Here is a 21,640-nt window from a genome sequence, read left to right on the forward strand (position 1 = left end):
TGTAGGGTGTGAGAGCAGAGGAAGTAGCCTTTGCCTCAGCCTCTTAAGATGATTTGCTAAAGGTTTTTACTCATTTCCCTCATTTGTTATCAGAGGTATTGCACTTGTCTACATCACTGAGATGCCACAAAGGTTCCTTAAGCTTCACACGGCAGAAAATCTAAGACTGTCATGTTGAGCTTATCAGCAACAACATACTTACATGCTCCTTGTTATAGTTCCCTTTTCCCACAGAGACTGTAAGAGGAAAATTTTGAAAAATAACTTCCTTCTTTTTACTTTCCCCGCCCTTTTGGCCCATAAGAATTATTAACCATGTTGGTAAAAGCTTTAAGCAAACCGTTTTTTGTCCTTGCTGGAGCAGTGAGAGTATTAAATGCAAGCGACTGAAGTTTTGTTCAAGGTGGCAATGGGAGGATGGGCCTGTGTCTGTGTAGAAGCTACTAAGTATCTCAGCTACCTTTCTGTAGTCTAAAAAAGGGGCTGTCAAGTGCCAGTCCTGAACGGTGAAAGAAGGAAGTCTTAAATGTAAGTTTGGTGTCCTAGACACTTGCAGTTTAACTTTTTAGTTTCTCTTGAAAATGCAAACCCAAACCAAAGCCTTAAGTCCTCCCCCCATTTTTTTCTGTAGTACTGGGGTTTGTTTTGTGGTACTCAGAGCCTCATGCTTGCTAGGCAGGCACTTTACCATTTGAGCTACACATCCCCAGCTCTAGTCCTCCCCCTTTACAGTTAGTAATATGAAACTCAGTAGAGAATGGAGAAATATTTTACTTGGAAATAGTGGAAAATACCTTTATGTGTGTTTTTGTAAGTAAATATGTAAACAATTGTGAAATCGTCATTTCTAATCTATTGATGGTAGGTGGAATAGTTGTTGGGACTGCCAAATATTAAAAATATTTAGCAAAGAATCTTTTCATTTTTTTAAATGATCTTCCTTCATATTCATAAAGGAAGACATCACACTGCAGTTTGCAATGTGCACTCTTGGCTCCTCAGCTACTATACCTGGCCACTTTCAGTCCCTGTGGCCTTCCTACTGATTTTATATCAAACAAGCATTGCCAGATTTAGCAAATGAAATATATGATGCCCAGTTAAGTTTGGATTTTAGACAACCAACCAATAATTTTATCATATGAATATTCTAAACAACATTTAGCGATACCTTTACACTAAAAAGAGGTATTCATTGCTTCTTCGAAATTTAAAGTTAACTGGATGCCTTTCTTGCATTTTATCCAGTAACCTTAGTCAAAGTCATTCAGTAGCTTGATACCAAACTTCATTATGAAAGTTTTATTATTCATTGTGACATTTGCCAGTGAAGTATGAGTAAGAAAAGTTTTTTAAACCCTAAATACTTATCATATATTCCCCCTAACTCAACTTTGATCATGTTATATTATTTTTGTGATGTATTGTTGGATTTGGTTTTTAAGTAAAATACTTAAATTTTTGCATCTAAGACAAATTTTTAATTATCTTTGTTCCTGACGTTTTTGACAATATCTTCTCTTTTTTTTGGTGGTATTGGTGATTGAACTCAGACCTTGAGCTTGCTCGGCAAGCTCTCTACCACCTGAACCCTGCCCCAGCCCAGACCCCTTACGTTTTTGAACCTGAGGTAAGGTCTTCATTCACTTTACCAGTTCCAGTCCTGCAATTGTAAAGTATTTGGGGGGAGATTGTAGAATGTTCTTAAGATTGTAAATTCAGATTGTTCTATGTTTTTATGTTCTATTTTTTAAACATTTTCATTATCATTTAATTGTTGTGATATTTCCATATATGTGTACAATGTACCATAGTTTGGATCATCCCCTCCATTGTTATCCCTATTTTTGTTTTAAGGAAACCAATTCTGTTTATCACAGTCTATAAATTCATCATGGTAATGATGCTAATTTATATAGCTGCCATCATCCAACCAGTAGGCCTTTGTTCAGATAAAGCTTTGGCTTTAGATCAAATGGTAGCACAATTCATAAAAGGTTTCTCCTTTATTTTTTGATGCATTGACAAACTCTAGGGTTGAATGTATTCTATAAGATGACCTCTACTGTGGCTATAAAAGATTCTGTGAAAGATGGAGCTACCTGTACTTCTCTTCCTGCTTGTTTTCATTTTGATAAATTTTCTAAAATTATCTGTTATAGACCTGAAGTAACTGTTATCTTCATTCCAACCTTCATGTTGTACTCTCTTGAATCTCTCACAAGGAAAAGACAATAACCTGAATAGCAATGTCCAGATTTATGTTGGAAAGATTTGTATCTGGAATGTTACTTTCTATGGTGTTCTGATTGACAAACTATCATTTTTCAGTTTTTTAACACTATTTGAAACTCACCAAAAAGAAATACAACTCTAGTAAATTGACTACATTAATTGTGATTAGAACAGGTTTGTTTTTTTTTTGAGACAGTCACTCTCTGTGTTGCCCAGGCTAGCCTTAAACTCCTAGGCTTAGGCAACTTCCCGGCTAGGTGGAACTACAGTTGTGGAGCACCACACTGAGACAGAACAGGCAGATTATAACTGAGAAAGATTTTACTCAGTATTCTATTTGTTTGAAAGAAAACTCTATGTTTTAGTGTAATATTGAAGAATATGCTAAGCCCTTTAAGGAATCAGTTTACAATTAGTCTCATTTTTCTATGACTGATTATATATAAATTGTGGTATACCATAAAGAGGGTTATTAATTCATATTGAACCAAGTTGTTTTGGGAATGACAAATACAGTTTCTTTTTATACAAATGACATAGTAACCTGTAACCTGAGCTACTCAGGACACAAAGATAGGAAGTTCCTGGTTTAAACCCAGACCAGGTGAAAAGTTAGCAAGACTCTATCTCAAAAACAAGCTGGATGTGGTGGCCCACACCTGTGGTCCCAGTTACTTGGGAGGTGGAGGTAGAAGTATTGCTGTCCAAGGCTAGCATGAGCAAAAGCAGGAAACCCTACTCGAAAAACTAAAAGGGCTGGGGGTGTAGCTCAAATGGTAGAGTGCTTGCCACCAAAAGAGAGAGAGAGAGAGAGAGAGAGAGAGAGAGAGAAGGGGAAAGAAGGAAAGAATGAAGAATACTATAGTAAATTTATCATTGTTAAGGAAGTATTTTTGTGTCTTGCTGTTGTTTTTTAGATGTAGCTTAGTGTTTAGAGTGTGGACTTCAGATTTCAACTATAGATTAACTAAAAACCGAGAATCCTTCAGCTTGAAGGACTTTTGTATGAAGAAAACAAAGTGTTTCATTGTTTAACTACACCAGGAGAGTATAATGTTATAAAAACGCTGCATTGCATTTTGATTTTGAGTCACTTGCAATGTGATATTTCATTATATTAGCAATATCAGCATTTTTGTTTTAAGATAGCTTTTGAATCTCATTTTGCTTGGATAAGTAGCTTTCTGCTAAGGTGATTACTGTAACATAAAACCAGTTAAGGATTTTACCCTATGGAACATGGAGGACAAATTGAATTATGGCCTGCTAGCATGGAGAAGGGAAAAAAACCAACCTGTACCTGCTTGTTTAATCACCCCAAATTGGTAGCTTTAATACACGAACCCATTTAGTTTCCTTTCCCTATAAAATTCTCAACAACTTTTTGCTTATCTTCCCTCATGTTTTCTATTGATTGGTGTTGGCGAGGATGCGGGGAGAAAGGAACCCTCTTACACTGTTGGTGGGAATGTAAACTAGTACAACCACTCTGGAAAAAAAATTTGGAGGCTACTTAAAAAGCTGGACATCGATCTACCATTTGATCCAGCAATACCACTCTTGGGGATATACCCAAAAGACTGTTACTCCAGAGGCACCTGCACATCCATGTTTATTGCGGCACTATTCACAATAGCCAAGTTATGGAAACAGCCAAGATGCCCCAGCACTGACGAATGGATTAAGAAAATGTGGTATCTATACACAATGGAATTTTATGCAGCCATGAAGAAGAACGAAATGTTATCATTCACTGGTAAATGGATGGAATTGGAGAACATCATTCTGAGTGAAGTTAGCCTGGCTCAAAAAACCAAAAATCATATGTTCTCCCTCATATGTGGACATTAGATCAAGGGCAAACACAACAAGGGGATTGGACTATGAGCACATGATAAAAGCGAGAGCACATAAGGGAGGGGTGAGGATAGGTAAGACACCTAAAAACTTAGCTAGCATTTGTTGCCCTTAATGCAGAGAAACTAAAGCAGATACCTTAAAAGCAACTGAGGCTAATAGGAAAAGGGGACCAGGAACTAGAGAAAAGGTTAGATCAAAAAGAATTAACCTAGAAGGTAACACACATGCACAGGAGATTAATGTGAGTCAACTCCCTGTATAGCTATCCTTATCTCAACTAGCAAAAACCCTTGTTCCTTCCTATTATTGCTTATACTCTCTCTTCAACAAAATTAGAGATAAGGGCAAAATAGTTTATGCTGGGTATTGAGGGGGTGGGTGGTAAGGGAGGGGGTGGGGGCAGGGAGGAGAAATGACCCAAGCCTTGTATGCACATATGAATAATAAAACAATAAAAATAAATAAATAAAGTTTTTGTTTAAGTTCCTTCCTTTTTCTTTCACTATCTTCCTCTTATTTGCCATTATTAAGGGAGAAATAGTATTTTGGATGGTAAGTAGGACCTGAGTGGTATTAATTCATTTTTATTATTAAAATGTGGGAAAGAACAATAAAGTATGCAACTAATGTGTTTTTAGCATGGCTGTGGATTTTTCTCAGTTTTTTCTCTCTACACACACACACACACACACACACACACGATTGAGATTGAACACCTTTTCTTTTGCTCTCTTTGTTGTCATTCTTCTGTGTAAGGTCTGTTCAAAAACTCACTGGGCTGCTCAATTTTATTATTGATGTTTTGAGTATTTTGTGTTGCAGGTCTACTTACACATCTACATGTTTATGGTGTTTTGTAACATATAGAGTTGTAACCTTTTGTTTTTTTTTTGGCAGTACTGAGGTTTAAACCTAGGGCTTCAAGCTTGCTAGGCAGGTACTCTACAGCTTGAACCATTTTGCTAGCCCATAACCTTTAGAAAACCCACCAAACTTATACAGTATTTTCTTTATTAGCTCTGAGTTTTATGTCTCAGAAAGTGTTTATTTGCGCACCATTAAAATATTCTTTGTCTTCTACTTTTATAGTTCTACTTGTTCATATTCAGATATTTAATATATCCAAAATGTGTATTTGTGGTGCCCACATGATTTTAACCCTATTCCCATAGCCAGTTTCCTCTACTTTTTGGAAAAACTCATATTTATCCCTACTGATTTCAACTGTTGTATTCCCAATGTACTTAATGATCTATTTGGATCTATTTTTCTATTTCATTCTATCAAGATCCCTGTGTGCTTCAGGTAGTACCATACTGTTATATGGTACTATATAGTAGCAAGTACTATATGGTACTTTTACAGTAGTAAAGTACTGTTACTGTACCTTTATAGTAGCAATTAGGAAAGGTCTTCCCCTCTTACCTTTCTTTTTAAAACTTTTTTGGCAATTTTTGTTCACTTTTCTCAATGACCTATAGATTCAACATAAAAAATATTAATTTCCCTAACTCTGACCCATTTGAGAATTTGAGTAAAATTACTTTGAATTTACATACAGTATTAATTTCATGGGAAAATTTGCATCTTTATGACTTTGAATTTGGCCCTGGATTTGGTGTGTATGCACGTGTATGCACATGTATGTATCCATTTTTCAGGTTCTCATTTTTATGTACTTCAGTAAAATTTGTTTATTTTTAAATTACATAAAATCATTTATTATACAATGATTTTATTACAAAAGAAAATGCTGAAAATTATCGTCAAATTTTCATGTATTTTTGGCATATGTTCATTCCTATAACTATAAAATATATTCTTTTTCGAGGTTTCATCGTTCTATTTTGTATATGTATATGAAGCCCATCAACCATATGCCCTCACCTCCATCTCCTCCCTTCACCCCCCCAAAAGTATCTATATACACTGTACCTATTTTATGTACTGCAGTAAATTTTTAAAAAATGTATCAGCATATACTTTGCAATTTATTTTCATGTATTTTACAAACTTTGCTACTCATGGATAGGTGATTTTTTTCTACTACACTTAGAATATGCTATCAGTGGAATATAAAATACATCCTTTTCTTCATGGACCCAACATTCTTGTAGTTATCCTCTAAATGTGCCAGTTTTTTGCAGTTGTGTAAGAAGTATCATGATAGCTGCAAATCATTAGTTCTTAGACCATCATCAGTGATTTTGCAGCAGCACCATTCCTTAGGAACTTGTTAGAAATGTGAATTCTCTGGACCCATTCCACAAACGGAATGAGAAACTGGGTAGAAATCTGTGTTTAACACATCTCCGAGGGATTCTATGCATGCTCAAGTTTGCAGACCACTGATAGAAATGATTTTTATCCTTTGTTACCTATATTTTATTTCTCACATGTTTTTTCTTGTAAGATGTGCATGTAACAGAATTGTGTGGATTATATAGAATGAACATTGAGTGAATAGGTTGACACATGTTGCTAACTTTCAAGAGTAAGAGTGGAAGAGGATAATGAGACATATATTCTTTTTATTTTCTTAATTCCTTATGTAATTGGAGGTGAGGGAAGAGATGAGAGGGAGATGAGAGAGAGGGAGAAAGAGAAGGAGGAGAAGGGGGAGCTGGGGAGACACGTAGAATGTTTGTGTTTGGCAGAGGGGTGGTTCATTCAAAGTGAGACACAGTACAATGTTACTCACTCATAGGCAAACAAGGGTTTGAACATGTGTTGCAAGAAATCAAGTCAGCTATTCCTGGCATTTGACACTTGTTGGATGAAGTTTATCCCTTGTAATAAGAGAGTGGCAGCTATTGCAAAATCAGAATTGTATTGGTACCAAGTGCAATAATTTCATCATCAGTAAAAACAGCCAGTTGCAGGGGGAACACAAATGATGCTGTGAGCCAACATAGGCATTTCTAAAGCCTATGACAAAATGAGAAAGGATTGCTGAGGGATCTTGTTGAAGGAAGATGTGGCAGGACTGCACAAAGCAGTAGACCTCCACAGTATATGGTGTTTACTTATAGCAATAGAGAGCAAGACGATAGTAACCACATGGTGGGGCAGATTGCCTTAGTGACTTCAGCAATAAACCTGAACTAATTGAGAAGACTGTGTTAGCCTCCTCATCCCCAAACTCCACCACGTAAGAAACTTATAGAACATAGAAGCCCAGTTGTTTGGTTGGGAGTTTAGACCTAGAAGTAACTCTTACCATACCTCTTCTGGACCCACTAGTTGGAGTATAAGATTGATGTCAGGAGGAAACTAGGCAGGCTGATAGCTTACTTGAAAGGCGCATTCTGAAATCAGCTTTAGGCACACCCCTTAGTATAGTACAACTATTATATAGCACAACTGCTAACAAAACTGTTACCCATTTTGTTAGGGGTGCATATATAGGAGTATATCACCCAACTATCCATTTTTAGATTTACTCTCGGGAAAAATCACCAGCTACTGCAACAGGTAGTGTTCAGGTGTTTTAGAGTAAGACCTCTTCAGCACCACAGGTAGGCAGGAAGTATGAGCTAAATGACTGTAAAACATTCTGTGACATTTTTGTGGTCCGGGGAATTGATCCCAGTGGATAGGCAAGTGTTCTACCCCTGTACTACATCCCAAGTTCAGCCTGTGGCATTTAAAAAAATCAAATTAACTTTTGTCTTATAAACCCCAAAGATACAGTTTTGTTTCTTAAAGTTCAGATTGTGAAATTTCAAGATGATTTTGAAGTTTTAGTGATGCTGCTATATATAACTTGATTTAGAGAGTGTAGTTATGTGCAATTTTTTCTACATTTTTCAGTTTTTAGATTTTGTCGTGCTTAGCATTTTCACTTGTCCTTTCTGTCAGCTTTCTTATCATAGTACTTATCAAAATTTTATTTGAAGACACATTTTTACAGAAACTCCTAAAATTTCTTTTCTGTAACATCAGTTTAGTTCCCTAATAGGGCTTTCCTTATGTGGTATGAAATTAGGGATATCTCAAATCTCGTTATGTTTAAAGCCATTAGTTCTTGTATAGAGGAGGATAGAGTGATAAAGTGGGTTTTAATTAAATGCTAAGTTATAGACTGGAATCTATTTGAATTACTACCTGACTATATGATAGGTACTTAAAAATGTTAAGTTTGTGAATTACTGAAATGCTTATGAATAAAACTACTTGAACTTATGCAAGATATCTCAACTGTCAGAAGCAGCTTTTCAGTTTTATTTTTGGTGAGCTAAGTAGAATATTTTAAGGGCAAAACTACAATTAGGTCTTTGTTAGGTGTATGTCCTGAATAATAATTAATTTTCTTTTTATTCATGAGGGTATCATAGCCAAGGAGAATTTTCTGGTGTGTGTGTGTGTGTGTGTGTGTGTGTGTGTGTGTGTATGTTTTGTTTTGGTATTTTGAGACAAAGTCTTGCTATGTAGTTCAGGCTGGCCTAGAACTCTCAATCCTTCTGCCTCAGCCTCTTCATTGCTGGGATTACAGGCATGTATCACCACACACAACTGAAGTGGATCTTTTTAATTTCAGTGCTTGTCTGATTATATTTTTGTCTTGTTCTCTTTTTTTCTTTGAAAACTTTCTTTTTCTAGTATGCTGACCTTTATATATTATGTCTTGTCTGTTTACCTCCGTAGTCCCTACTTTAGGACAGAGATCATGTCTACTTTTTTGTTTCATTTTAAGAGAGTGTTTTAAACTTAGAGAAAAGTAGGAGACAGATATCCTTGTAGCCACCACTTAGCTATATAAAACTTTATCATTTTTCCATTTTGCTTCAGAGCCTTAACAGAAAGTTAGACACAAGTGAAGCTTCTAGTAAAGCTCCACAGAATTGCATTTTCCTTCCTTCCTCTCCTGGGGGAAACTAATGTCCCAAATTTGGTGTGTATCATTCCCACATCTCTATTTTATGCTTTTTCCACAACTGTATATATGCACACACACATAACTGTGTTGTGTGTATCAATGCAAAGAGAGAGACAGATAGAATGAGGATTATGTGCTTTTGAAATTTCTGTACTTCTTCAGTTTACATTTTTGTTTGGCAGTATGCTTTTCAGATTTACTTGCTCTAGTATCTCCTGTGATGAAAAATTAAGGGAAAACACTAATTGCTTCCAACTTATACCTCATTCCAACTACCACCCATTTCTGTGCTCATCATTAAAGGACAACTCCTTGGAAGAGCTGTATGCAATCTTCCCTTTCCCCTTTTATTCATTCTTGAAACAACACTAGTCAGTTTTTGTCTCCAGCATTCCACGCAACCCACTCTTACCGTGATCTCCAGTGGCCCCCATGTTACCATACTGAGGTGTTATTTCTTAATTCTTCACTTACTCAATTGCTCAGCAGCATCTGACCTGTGGATTGGTCCTTTCTGTACATAGCACTTTGTCTTCTAGGTTCCCACACCTTCCTGGTTTCCCTCCTATCTCATGGATACATTTTTCTTCTGCCACATCCTCCTTATTTTTTTATTTCAAACTAAATTGAACAGAAAAGTATAGAGTGAAAAGCAGACATCCCCCAAACCCATAGTTTCTCTCACAAATAAGGAAAATGAGCAGGCTTGTGTGTGTGTGTGTGTGTGTGAGTGTGTGAGTGTGTGTATGTGTGTATGAGACAGGTTAAAAAACAATGCCTCAATTTAAATGACATTTATTCATTTCTTGGTGACTTGCATTTCATTTACTTGCTTTTTATTTTCTCACTTTTATTCTTTTTATTGATTAATTTATATATGTAAATTAAAATCATTAGGCCTTTGTTGCCTGTCATGTGTATTGTGAATATTATTTCCTAGTTTATCAATAACCTTTGGACTTTGAGGTACAGACTTTTAATTTTTTCTGTACCAAATGTAACGATCATATAGCCTCTAGTTTTTGAATGCTGTTTGCCTTCTGTGTCATCATAAAAAAATTTACTTAAAATTTTCACATAAAAGTTTTCTTTTGGTACTCTTTCAGCTTCACATTTTTACCTTTAAATATTTGGTCCTTCAGAAATTCATTTCAGAGTGAGAAGTGAAGTAGTATTTAACCTATGCTTTTAAAAGTAGTTTGAAAAACACAAGCAAAAACCAACAAATAACTATTGAATTGTGTCCACATCATTTATTTATTTTTGTTCTTTTTACTTTTGCTCTACTGAGAGTACATTGTGACTTTTGCAAAAGTTCTTATCATAGTTGAATTCACCCCCTCCATCATTCTCCTTTATTCTCCCCTCCCCCATTCCTGGAATAGTTTCAAAAAGTCTTATTTTTTCATTTTCATTCATGAGTACAGAATATTTCCACCATATTCACTCTCCTGTGCCTTTTTCGTATATCATCTCCCATCCCACTAGCTATCTTAAACAAAAATGTCTTTTTTTTCTTTTCCAAAACAGAAAACAGGAAGGCAAAACAGGTCCTGTCTGGAGGATTGGTACCACACAATTTATTTAATCATCTTTTTCCTTACTTATTTGAAGGATCATCTTACTCTAATTCTTTGTATTTGAGGTCCTCACAAGATCTTGAATCCATTTATGTCTTTTCTTTCTTTTTTTAAAAATTAATGTATATCAGTTGTATAAAGGGGTTTCATTGTGATATTTCTGTTCATGCATATAATATGCACTTTGGTCAGATTCACTCTATTAATCTTTCTTATGCGCCCCCTTTTGAGACAATTTTAAGGGGTTTCATTATTCTATTTTCATATGTGTGTGAAGTATTTTGATCATAATAGCCCTCTTTCACATTTCCCCTCCCCCCTCTTTTATGTCTTATTTTTCAAACCACTGCAGTGTGGTTCTTCCTCACGATATTGAAACTATTCTTTTTAAAAGGTCACTACGCATTTTGTAATTGTCAAATCAAGTAGCTGTATCTCAGTTGGTATCAGCAGAACTTAAAAGTGTTAAATACCTTTGAACCATATTTCTTCAGCTTTTATCTTATAGTTCCTCTAGTTTCCCTCCTTCCTGTTTTCTGTCATTTCCTTGCTGCCTGTCTTCTTGTTTCATTGGGATTTTTCCTTTTCATGGCAAATGCACCAATGAGTAACACTTCCCAATCCCATCCCTCTACCTGTCACTTATCTGTCTAGGTATGTCCTATGTTAGATAACTATGACTATGTCAAACTTTGTTTCCCATTCAATGTTTTTCTTTCTCTATACCCTGTGTCAGTTCACTTCCCTACTACCTAAATAGATTTTATGTTTTTGTCTTTGATATGTCCTTATCCTTATAATATCTGTCAGTAAAAAATTCTTTGATCTCTCTGACTATCTTCAGAGCTCTTGTTTAGGTTTTTATCTGATGCTTTAACTATGGAAGTAGTTTGTTAAACTGGTCTTCATGCTTCTCGTCTATTTCTGACTCCTCCCCTTCTATTTCAGCCAGTGTTAATAATTTTCAAATACATACATATATATATACTTGATCAATATATATTTAGTAGTATAATTTTATATACTTTATATAAATATATGTATATATTTAATTCTGTGGTTTAAAAAGTTGGTGTTAGCCAAATCCCACATAAATTTGATTATATGTGTTTACTTCCTTTCCCTTCCTAATCTCATTCTAATGAGAATAAGGAAATGGAAAATTTTATTAATACAAAGAGAACAAAAGTAGAAACATTGACAGATGTACAGTTGAAACTAAGTTTTACTTAGAACAAAGGAAGTTACAACTTCAATATGTCTCTGTCCTTGAACTTATGCGAGAAACTAATTGTTTCCAGAGAATTCCCAGTGTCTCAAGACTTGGAGGCAGCTGGGCTGTGGAAGGTAAAAGAGGTCATGTTAAACAGAGGGCACTAATGGGAAGGGGGAGGGCAAATGTGAATATGGTTGGTTTATTTTCTATACATGTATGAATATGGAACATTGAAACCTGTTGAAGTCATTTTAAGAAGGGGCAGAGGAAAGATGGAGAATAATGGAGCAGACGAAACAAACAAGGGTACCTTGTACACATATATGGAAATTTCACAACTAAACACTTAATACAACTATTATATACTAATAATGTTTTAAAACACAGGTTAGTTCTTGAAATCCTATAGCAAGGATCTGCAGTTCCATGCCCTATCACCTCATGCCCTGCTCTTCAGAAGACCGGAGAAGGTCTGTTATAGGGACATTTTATTGGGACAACTCTAGAGTCGGAGATTCAGGTGCAGCAGGGAGTTGGTTGAAGCAATCTGTTGGGAATATAACTTGATATGACTACATGTACCTTGCTTGTAATCTCCATTTTGGGTGCCAGGTGACCCTGTCATATATTCCAAACTCTATAGGGAAAAGTTATGAAGATAGCCAAATGAGTTGTGCTGGTCACTGATTCTGAGACTTTCTTAACACACATTGGGTGTGTGAATGGTTTTTTAGAATAAGTCTGTATGCCTAATTTTGGGACAGTTATGTTCCATCCTAGGTTCATTTAGCAAAACAGAGCCTCATCTCAATTCCTTAATTTCACATTATTAGATTCTTAATAGTAATCTAGATGTAGTTGCTTTTCCCCCATTTCTACACCTAAAAAAACCATGAAGCTTAAGCAAAAATAAAAATCTTCAACATCTAACCATTTAAACCTTTTTTTTCCAAGAAAAAGTAAGTCAAAGGTCAGCTGATTTTGAGATGCTTTAATTTTTAATTTTATTTTGGTTACTCAGTTTCTTTACTTGCAATAACAGGATTAAAAGCAGAAAATAAGATTGTAAAAGTGAACATAAATGTTATATTATCATTTTTTTCCTCTTTAGAGTTATAAAGACCCAATAAACAGACTAATTTTTCTGCTTCTACTTCTTTTCCTTAAAATAATGAGTTGTGTAGGGCCAGGTGTGGTGCTTCATACCTGTAATCCCAGCTACTTAGGAGGCAGAGATTGGGAAGATCACCGTTCAAGTCCAGTTTGGGCAAAAAACTAGCAAAACCCCCATCTCAACAAATAAGCTGGGCGTGGTGGTTCACAGCTGCAATCCCAGCTACCTGGGAGGTATAAGTAGGAAGATCTTGGTCCAAGGCTGCCCCAGCTAAAAAAACATACAACACTATTTTGAAAAATAACCAGAGCCAAAAGGACAGGGTGCATGGCACAAATGGTAGAGCACCTGCCTAGCAAGTGTAAGGCCCTGAGTTCAAACCCCAGTACCACCAAAAAAATAAAAAAGCTAGAAAAAGGCTGGAAACAGTAAGAACAAACATCCCCCATTGTATTAAGCATTTTTAAGAAAAAAGTGCATGTAATATATTTTTATCTGCCCAATAAGTTTATTTTATTAACAAGGAACATTTAAGTAAAATATATATCTTGCTTCTCAATATACTTGAAATAAATAGAATAAACACTAGCATATACTCTACCTTTCCAATGTAATACATTAATATTACTAAAAGGGAATAGATTAGATATCGTAAACTGAACTCAGTTTACTAAAACTCATTTGTTGTTTCTCTCCAAAACAACCACTTAAATGATTCCATCTAGGTCAACAACAACAACAAAAAATTTCTGCCTCACTATTTTATGTCTTTAAGATATCAAAATACAACTTCCTAGCTTGTGTTTTGTGCAGCCACCTCCAAAATTGTGGACTCTTCTTATAGACCTTTTGATTTTCAGTTTACTCTAACTCCCTGTATATGTGGTTGATTTTCAACTGATAACTTTTTCACTAATAACTTGAACTTTAGTGAATACTATTTAATGATCCACTATTGCGTTTCCTGTATATTTTGAGTATTTTACTTCTTAAAAAGATTCAAGTTTCTTAATTTTTGTAAGATGTGGCATGGACATTAGGTCCTTGAACATTCGTTTTGTTTTTAAATTAATCATGAAATATTAAAAATATTACAAAAGTAGCACAATTTTTAAAGTTTTAGTATTGATTTTCATAGTAAATATTGACTTCTTTTCCTCCTGAACAGGTCATTATCCAACTTTTAAAGGCGATGGATCATCTGAATAGAGGGGACATGGTTGCTGCAATACTCTGTAACCGGTATATTTATTTAAATAATTGACTTTATAAGTTATATAATGTCTTTCCTACCTGTGTATATATTTAACATAGCAAGTACTCAATGAATACTTATTACACACTTAGCATAAAATAAAAAGCATGTACTGTATAAATAGAGAGTGACTGAATGATAGATGGAATAGAGAGGATGTTAGTGACTATTACCTGAGCTTATGACAAAATAGGGAATATCATTAGAAAATATAGTTGATATAAATTGTGAATACCTGGAGTAGTCACTGGAGAGGTTGATTTAAATTTTTAGTTTTAGAAGCATATCTATAAATAAATACATCCCTAGCTTAAGAGTATATGTCTCAACAACTTATTTTTAAAATAAGTTGTTTATATGATTATGTATATATTTCTGTTACTGAGAATCCAGTAAAAAGCTGCTCAGAGAGTTCCTATGAGACATTTAAGGCTTCCTAATACAATTTGGGATTTTAAATTATGATATAAAGAAACACAGCCTTGTTTTGCAGGTTTGAAAGAATATCTCTATCCCAATAGCTTGATTCTACAGTTTGTGTGAAGTATCTAGAATAGTATATTTGTCTGTATTCTGGTTCTGATGTTTACTAGCAATGTAGTCTTGGGAGAAAGTTTCTTAATTGTCATCTGTGAAACACAGCTAATAATGCCTGCATTGCAAGATTATCATGAAGATGAAATACATGTAGTTTGGGTATATGCATATGTCTGTGGGCATGTATATGTGTAGAGAGAGCGCCTGAGGCAGCAAGCTTGGCAAATTCTAAGTAGTATGTGCTAACAGTATTGAAATGTAAAGGTGGGTGGGATTTTTATTCTTTTTGTTTTTTGGTGGGACTGGGGTTTGAACTCAGGGCTTTGTACTTGTAAAACAGGTGCTCTACCACCTGAGCCACACCTCCAGTCCATTTTTGTTCTGGTTATTTTGAAGATGGGATCTTGCAAATTATTTTCCCAGCCTTGCCTGGAGCTATGATTCTCCTGAACTCAGCCTCCCAAGTAGCTAGGATTATAGGTGTGAGCTACCAGTACCAGCTTACAGAGATAAGCTGTAATTGATGGAATTGCCTTACAGTGTATTTCACAGAACAAACCCCCATAATTAAATGATACACAATTGTGTTTGTGTTTCTGAATTCTGAGGTACATTAAGATACAGGTGTATGGTAAAAGACACTAAATTGGGAAAGGTCAAAGGAGGAAGGGAATATACATAAAAGCGCTGTTATTTGACAGATACCATAAAATGAATTTTGCATAATAATCCCATTTAAGAAATATGTGAAGGGTGCCTGTTTGTTAGAATGTGTAATATCACACATGCAAGGATGCAATTCTGATCCATATGGGGTTGTAAGATATATTTTCTTAAAGATACAGAATGCAGGAAAATCCTAAGAAGGGTAATATATGGCCGTGTTGGGTGAAAAGACAGAATAGGAGCAGATGAGGGGATGTTGAATTCATTGCTGCATGTGTCAATTGTACCTTCTTTTAATTGCAGTGTAATATTCAATTGTATAACTATACCACAATTTATCCCATTTTCTGTTGATAAGTCATTTAAATTGCATCCATCGTTTGGCTGTTATGAACAAAAGTGTTATCATTCCTGTCTAAGTCTTTATTTGCATATGTATTCATTTCTTTTGGATATCGTTAGTCCACATTCTGTTGCCATGGCAAAATACCAGAGAAAATCATCTTAAATGGAGGAAAGGTTTAGTTTGACTCATAGTTTTAGAGGTTTTAATCCATGATGGGCTGGCCTCATTGCTGGGCCCAAGGCCAGGCAGAACATTATGGCAGAAGGGGTGTGTAGTGGAGGAGGCTACTGACCCCATTGCCACCAGGGAGCAAAGTGAGTGACAGAGGAATGGTCCAGGATCCCAATGTACCCTTTAAGGATATTCTTCCAATGGCCTATTTCATCCAATAGTTCCTACCTCCTAAGCCTTTAAAATAGCTCCTATTAATATAGGAGTGGTAAAAAGTAGTTGAATATAGATAAAAATTGAAAAACAAATAGGTTTTATTTGTATCAGAAGTAGCCATCATGTTAAGTGAAGTAAGACAGCTTCAGAAAGACAAAGTCCTCATGTTTTCTCTCATACATGGAAGATAGATCCAAAAGATAAACATATACACAAAAACAAACATGATCATAACAAAGTTATATGTAGAACTGTTTGTAAGAGTGGAAACACTCTATGGAACTCAGGGAAAGAAGGAAAGGAAAAGAGAATGACAGAGTCAACGATATTGAAATACATTACATCTGTGCAGGTAGAAGGTATAATGATATGTTTTGACAGCTGTTGAATAATGGAGAGTGAGAGGGAGAGTAACAGAAAAGGTTAAACTGATCAATGTAAGGTACACTCACAGCAGGGATACATCAAGAAACCCCTTTGAATGTTGACTTTGAAATTAAAAATCAAAGACATGTCCATAAAATAGGTATAGTTGGGGGGATACTTGTGGGAGGGGGAAGGTGAATGGAGGAGATGAAGGTGAGGGAATATGGTTGATGGGCTTTGTATACATATATGAAATAGAATGATGGAACCTCTTGCAACTGTTTTAAGTGGGGAAGGGAAGTGGTTGAGGGAGGAGCTGGTGGGAGTGATCTAACCAATGTATAATGTAAGGCTATTTGGGATTGTCTCAATGAATCTCCCCTTGTACAATGAATATATGCTAATAAAATTTTAAAAAAGAAGTAGCCATTTAGAAGATATAATGGGAAGCAATTCATCTATTCAAAATAAACATAAATATTTAGTTATAACCCTAATAGCAATGTCTAGGATCTACATGAAGAAAATTTAAAAATTCTCAGATACATGGCAGAAGACATGTAACAAATGGGGAGATATATCATAGTCTTTGATTACAAGACTAAGCATTAGACAGAGATTAATTCTTCCCTAATTGTTCTATTCGGATACAGTATCGGGATACAAATTGAATTGTATCCCTGTTATTTAACACACAGTTTGTCAATGTAGTACATGTAATATATTAACAATTATTGAATAAGTGCGTGGACTAGTACGAATATTGACTGTTTTTTTGTTTATAATTTAACAAATATTTATTTTGTAATTGCTAGATGTTAAATATTTTCATGTGCTAAAACATGATGAAAATGAATGAATCCTTCTCACTGATTGTGTATTTTGTGAGGGTATGGTCAGATAAATAATTATATATCATAGAGAAAACTTCTATGAGAAATTAATGAAGCAGGTGGCAAGATAAAGAGTTAAGGGCAGAGGGTAGCAATGTAGTTACTAGTCTTGGGTGATTTTAGTATTGTAATCTGCAATCTATCATTGTTTTACCCTATATGTAGTTTTTTTCTAGTGCTTTATGAGGTACAGAGAGAGACCAGCTATATGTGGCTTGATTTGTTACAGACGTCATCTTCCTCATGCACATATTGTAGTAATGTTTAGGAGACCACATTCTGGTCACCTGTTTGTTGTGGTGGTATTGAATATCATATTTTACACATTCTTTTTGTGCAATCTCATTTATAACCATCAGCTCAACACTCCCCTATATGCTGATGACCTTATATTTATATCTGAGATCTAAATATTTTTCATGAATTACAGAATAAAATTTCTTTCCTTTCTTCATCATTGTGTGTGTTGAGGGGTGCATGTTGGACTCTACAAGTATTGCATATTTGTTACAGAACACCTAGGAAAAGAAAAATGTGTATCTCCTAAATTACCTAAGGTAATCTCTGTTAACACCTTGATATGTTCACTCTGTTTTTTGGCACATTTTAAAATTTAACTAAGTTATAATTATTGAACATGACCTTGTTATAGTGATTTGCTTGAGGACCTTTGACGTTTGCCAAATACAGATTCCAATCAAGCTCCTCTTCTCACTAGCGGTGTAAACGATGCCAAGTTTCTTCACCTTCTTGATTCTGTTTCCTCTATAAAGTAATATCACTGTATGGGATTGTTTTATGGATTAAATAAATATAAGATGGTCAGGTTCCTAGGATGTTCTAAATGTTCAGTAATGGAAACAATTTTTTTATTGCAGTACTGGGGCTTGAACTCAGGGCTTACACCTTGAGTCACTCCACCAGCCCTTTTTTGTGAAGGGTCTTTTCGAGATAAGGTCTCATGAACTGTTTGCCCAGGCTGGCTTTGAACCTCAATCCTCCTGATCTCTGCCTCCTGAGTAGCTAGGATTCTAGACGTGAGCTACCAGTGCCCGGCAGAAACAATGTTTTATTACACTGTGTATCATGTCTCTATCCCTCACCTTTCTTAGTTATATCATGAACATTTTCACCTGTCAATAAAAACTTATAGCAGATATGATAGCTGCATAATGCCATGGTACAAACAATTTCTTAATATTATATATTTAGACAATTGTATTTTGGAAATGTTTGTACTTATGGTATTTTCCATATCTGTCAAAATTTCTTGTTTTGATTTTCTTCATTTTTATTGATTTTGTTTTATGCTGTGTCACAGCTATGTCTTATACATACTAGTTCCTCAATAAATAAATTATAAATGAATTAACAGTTACTCTTCTCTCTCGCTCTTGAGCACTAATTCCATATCTTTCTCAGACTTAGTCAATGCTGAGCGAAATAAACGATTGTATAAATAAATAAATGGGGAAGAAGAAAGTCTTTGTTAAACAAGAATTCCTTATATTTGTGTGTTTCCATATATTTGTATCTATAGCTATATCCCCTCCATAGAGTGGAACTTCACATTTCTCTTCCCACACCCTAAGTATGGATATAATGATTACTTCCAAAGAAAACATGCACACTAAGTAAAAAGTACCTTTATAGTGAAGAAATATGACAATACTACCTGTGATGGACAGAATAATAGCCCCTAAGGATGTCCACATAATATTCCCTGGAGTCTGTGACTGATACTGTACATGGTAAAATGGATATTGATTTGCAGATAGGATTAAATTAAGGACTTTAAGATAGAAGGCTATCTTGGATTGTTCAGGTGAGCATACTGTAATTCTTAATAAAAAGGACACAGGGGAGTCATAGGGAAAAGAGATATGAAGAAAGATGCAGAGGTTGGAGTGATGATGCTCTTTGAAGATGTAGGAAGGTGCTACAAACTAAGGAATGCAGGTAGCCTCAAGAAGCTAGAAAAGACAAGGAAATGAGTAAGTTCTGCCAACAAATGATTTTAGACCTCTACTCTCCAGAACTGTAGGATAATAAAATGGATGTTGCTTAAAAACCACTCTGTAGTCATTTGTCACAGCAGCAATAAGAATTTAACACACTGCATTTTCAGAGTCTGCCACCCAGGCTTCCTAACACATTCCAGAAGCTGTAACTTCTGAGTTGATATAATCACAAGAGAGGATAATAGTGGTATTGGTTAGAAACATGCACATAGTAGAAGAAAACAACACTCAGACTGCTTTAAAAAACTGTATCACGTTTCAGTTTCAGTGCTGGCACTGAAGGTAAAGATGTCATCCTGTATCAGCATAACATGGCATAGCTGAATAGACCCAGGCTATGGATTGCTGGAAAGAAAACTTCTATTGGTTTAAGTAATCTCTTTTATGGGAAGCAAGTAAGAGAGGAAGCAGAGTGAATTCAAATTAAACTTAATGTTGTTTTTGTCAGGAAGAGCTGTGTCTAGATGTAGACCATGTCATTTATTTTTCCCTGCTACCTTATTGAAAATGATAATACATGACTTTGAACTTTATCTGAGATCAACGACTATTTAGAGATGGCACATCTCTCAGGATCAGCTTAGCTTCCATGTTTTTCTTCTCAAGCTTGGATGGCTGTTGGAGTCAGTGAGAGACCACGTAGAAAACACGTTTCTATCTAGAGTCTCTGAGGCTATTTGATCTCCAGACCCCAGTGCCTGCCCCTCCACATTGCACTTACACTTTGATCATGAAGGAGAATGGATATAAATATTAACTTTTGGTCCCATATTCCTATCCACTTCTCCTAAGGACAGTTTATTAACCTGATTGATTCCTCTATAGAATAGGCAGATTATAATAGTGTTTGGAGTTTGTAGAACTGTTTTCAGGTCCTCGCTCCCCAAAACAGCAGCCAGCAATTTATTTAATCTGCTATCAGTTTCTTTCTTTTTTCTTCTTTTTTTCAGAAGAGAAATACTTTCTTTTGTCATGAAAATTTATGAGATGATTTGCTTGTATCATCGTGTGTCTCCATGGAAGGTGGGCCCCGAATAAATTCAAGTTGATGTTTTGAAAGGAGTTAAAAGTAGAGTTAAGGCTATTTGGTTTTCTAAGAATAGATGTGACTTCACGAATAACACATATTTATTTAGAGATAGAAAAATATCACAGAGATAGTGTTCAGCTTCCAAAACTGGCATTTCACATACTTATTGTAACCCCTCCCCCGGCAAACCTACTGTTCTGTGGTAAAACGTATTGACAGTCTTGTGTAATGTATGGGATAAACTTAATATTTGTAGTTTAATTGGTATAGCCTTTTTGTATAAAATACTCATTCTTTTTGTGAAATACCTTCAGTACTTTCTTTTCTGTGAGTTGGCTAAAGAATAGCTATTTATTGAATAATTATTGGGGGACAGGAGATGGGTAAAATTAGGTTGGAAAATTGGTCTAGCCTATTGTAAACTTTGCTGTGAGTGCAAATTTAGTATATTATTTGACCTTAAACATATATTTAATGACACACCTATATCCAGACACAGCTTTTCCTATTAACAATATTGTTAACTCAAGTCCAATGCACTCTCCTGCCTCAGTTCTTTTCCTCTAAACAATTACACAATTTCTTTCTAGTTATGCATAGCCCCATGTATTAATTTCTCATTGCTTCTGTAACAAGTTACCATGAACTTTGTGCCTTAAAACAACACGAGGTTGTTATCTTGCAGTTCTGGGGGTCACTGGGATAAAAATGAAGATTCAGGCAGGAAGGGCTAAGCGGGTGGCTCAAGTGGTAGAGTGCTTGCCTAGCAAGTGGGAGGCTCTGAGTTCAAACCCAAGTACTAGGGATAAAAAAGAAAGATGCCGGCAGGAATTCATTCCTTTTCAGAGGCTTTCGGGGAGATCTTTGCCTTTTCCAGCTTCTAGAGGCCACCTGCATGACTTTGGCTATGTTCCTTTCCATCTTTAATGCCAGCAGTGGTGGGTTAAGTCCTTGTCATGTCACATCACTTGGCCATCTGTTGCAGTTCCTCTGCCAATTATAAGGACCTTTGTGAGTATATTGAGCCCTTCTGAATAACCCAAGGTAATCTTCCCATCTCACAATCCTTAACTTAAATTATACCTGCAAAATCTTTTCCATGTAAGTTAACAAACATTGTCACAGGTCCCAGGAACCAGGAAGTAGACACATCTCATGTCCATGGCAACTATACCATGCTGCATATTTTCCTTCGAGGGTCATAAGATAATGGATCTTTTTCTATTTTAAAAGGTGTTTTTAAGAAATATTCACC

At 35.5% G+C, this 21,640-nt stretch overlaps 1 protein-coding gene across 3 annotated transcripts in view; it reads left to right on the forward strand.

Annotated features, from left to right (window-relative positions):
* Klhl13 (kelch like family member 13) overlaps positions 1 to 21,640 on the forward strand; it is a 185,376-nt gene that overhangs the window by 68,905 nt on the left and 94,831 nt on the right. For 2 of the 3 annotated variants that reach the window (XM_074063873.1, XM_074063874.1), the window contains exon 2: positions 14,053 to 14,126. The exons of the other annotated variant lie outside the window; for it this stretch is intronic. In XM_074063873.1, coding sequence (XP_073919974.1) covers positions 14,077 to 14,126 — 50 coding nt within the window. In that variant the 5' untranslated portion in view covers positions 14,053 to 14,076. The remainder of the gene's footprint in view (positions 1 to 14,052; positions 14,127 to 21,640) is intronic. 3 annotated transcript variants of the gene reach the window in all.

Source organism: Castor canadensis, chromosome X, assembly GCF_047511655.1.
Source record: "Castor canadensis chromosome X, mCasCan1.hap1v2, whole genome shotgun sequence".
NCBI lineage: Eukaryota > Metazoa > Chordata > Mammalia > Rodentia > Castoridae > Castor > Castor canadensis.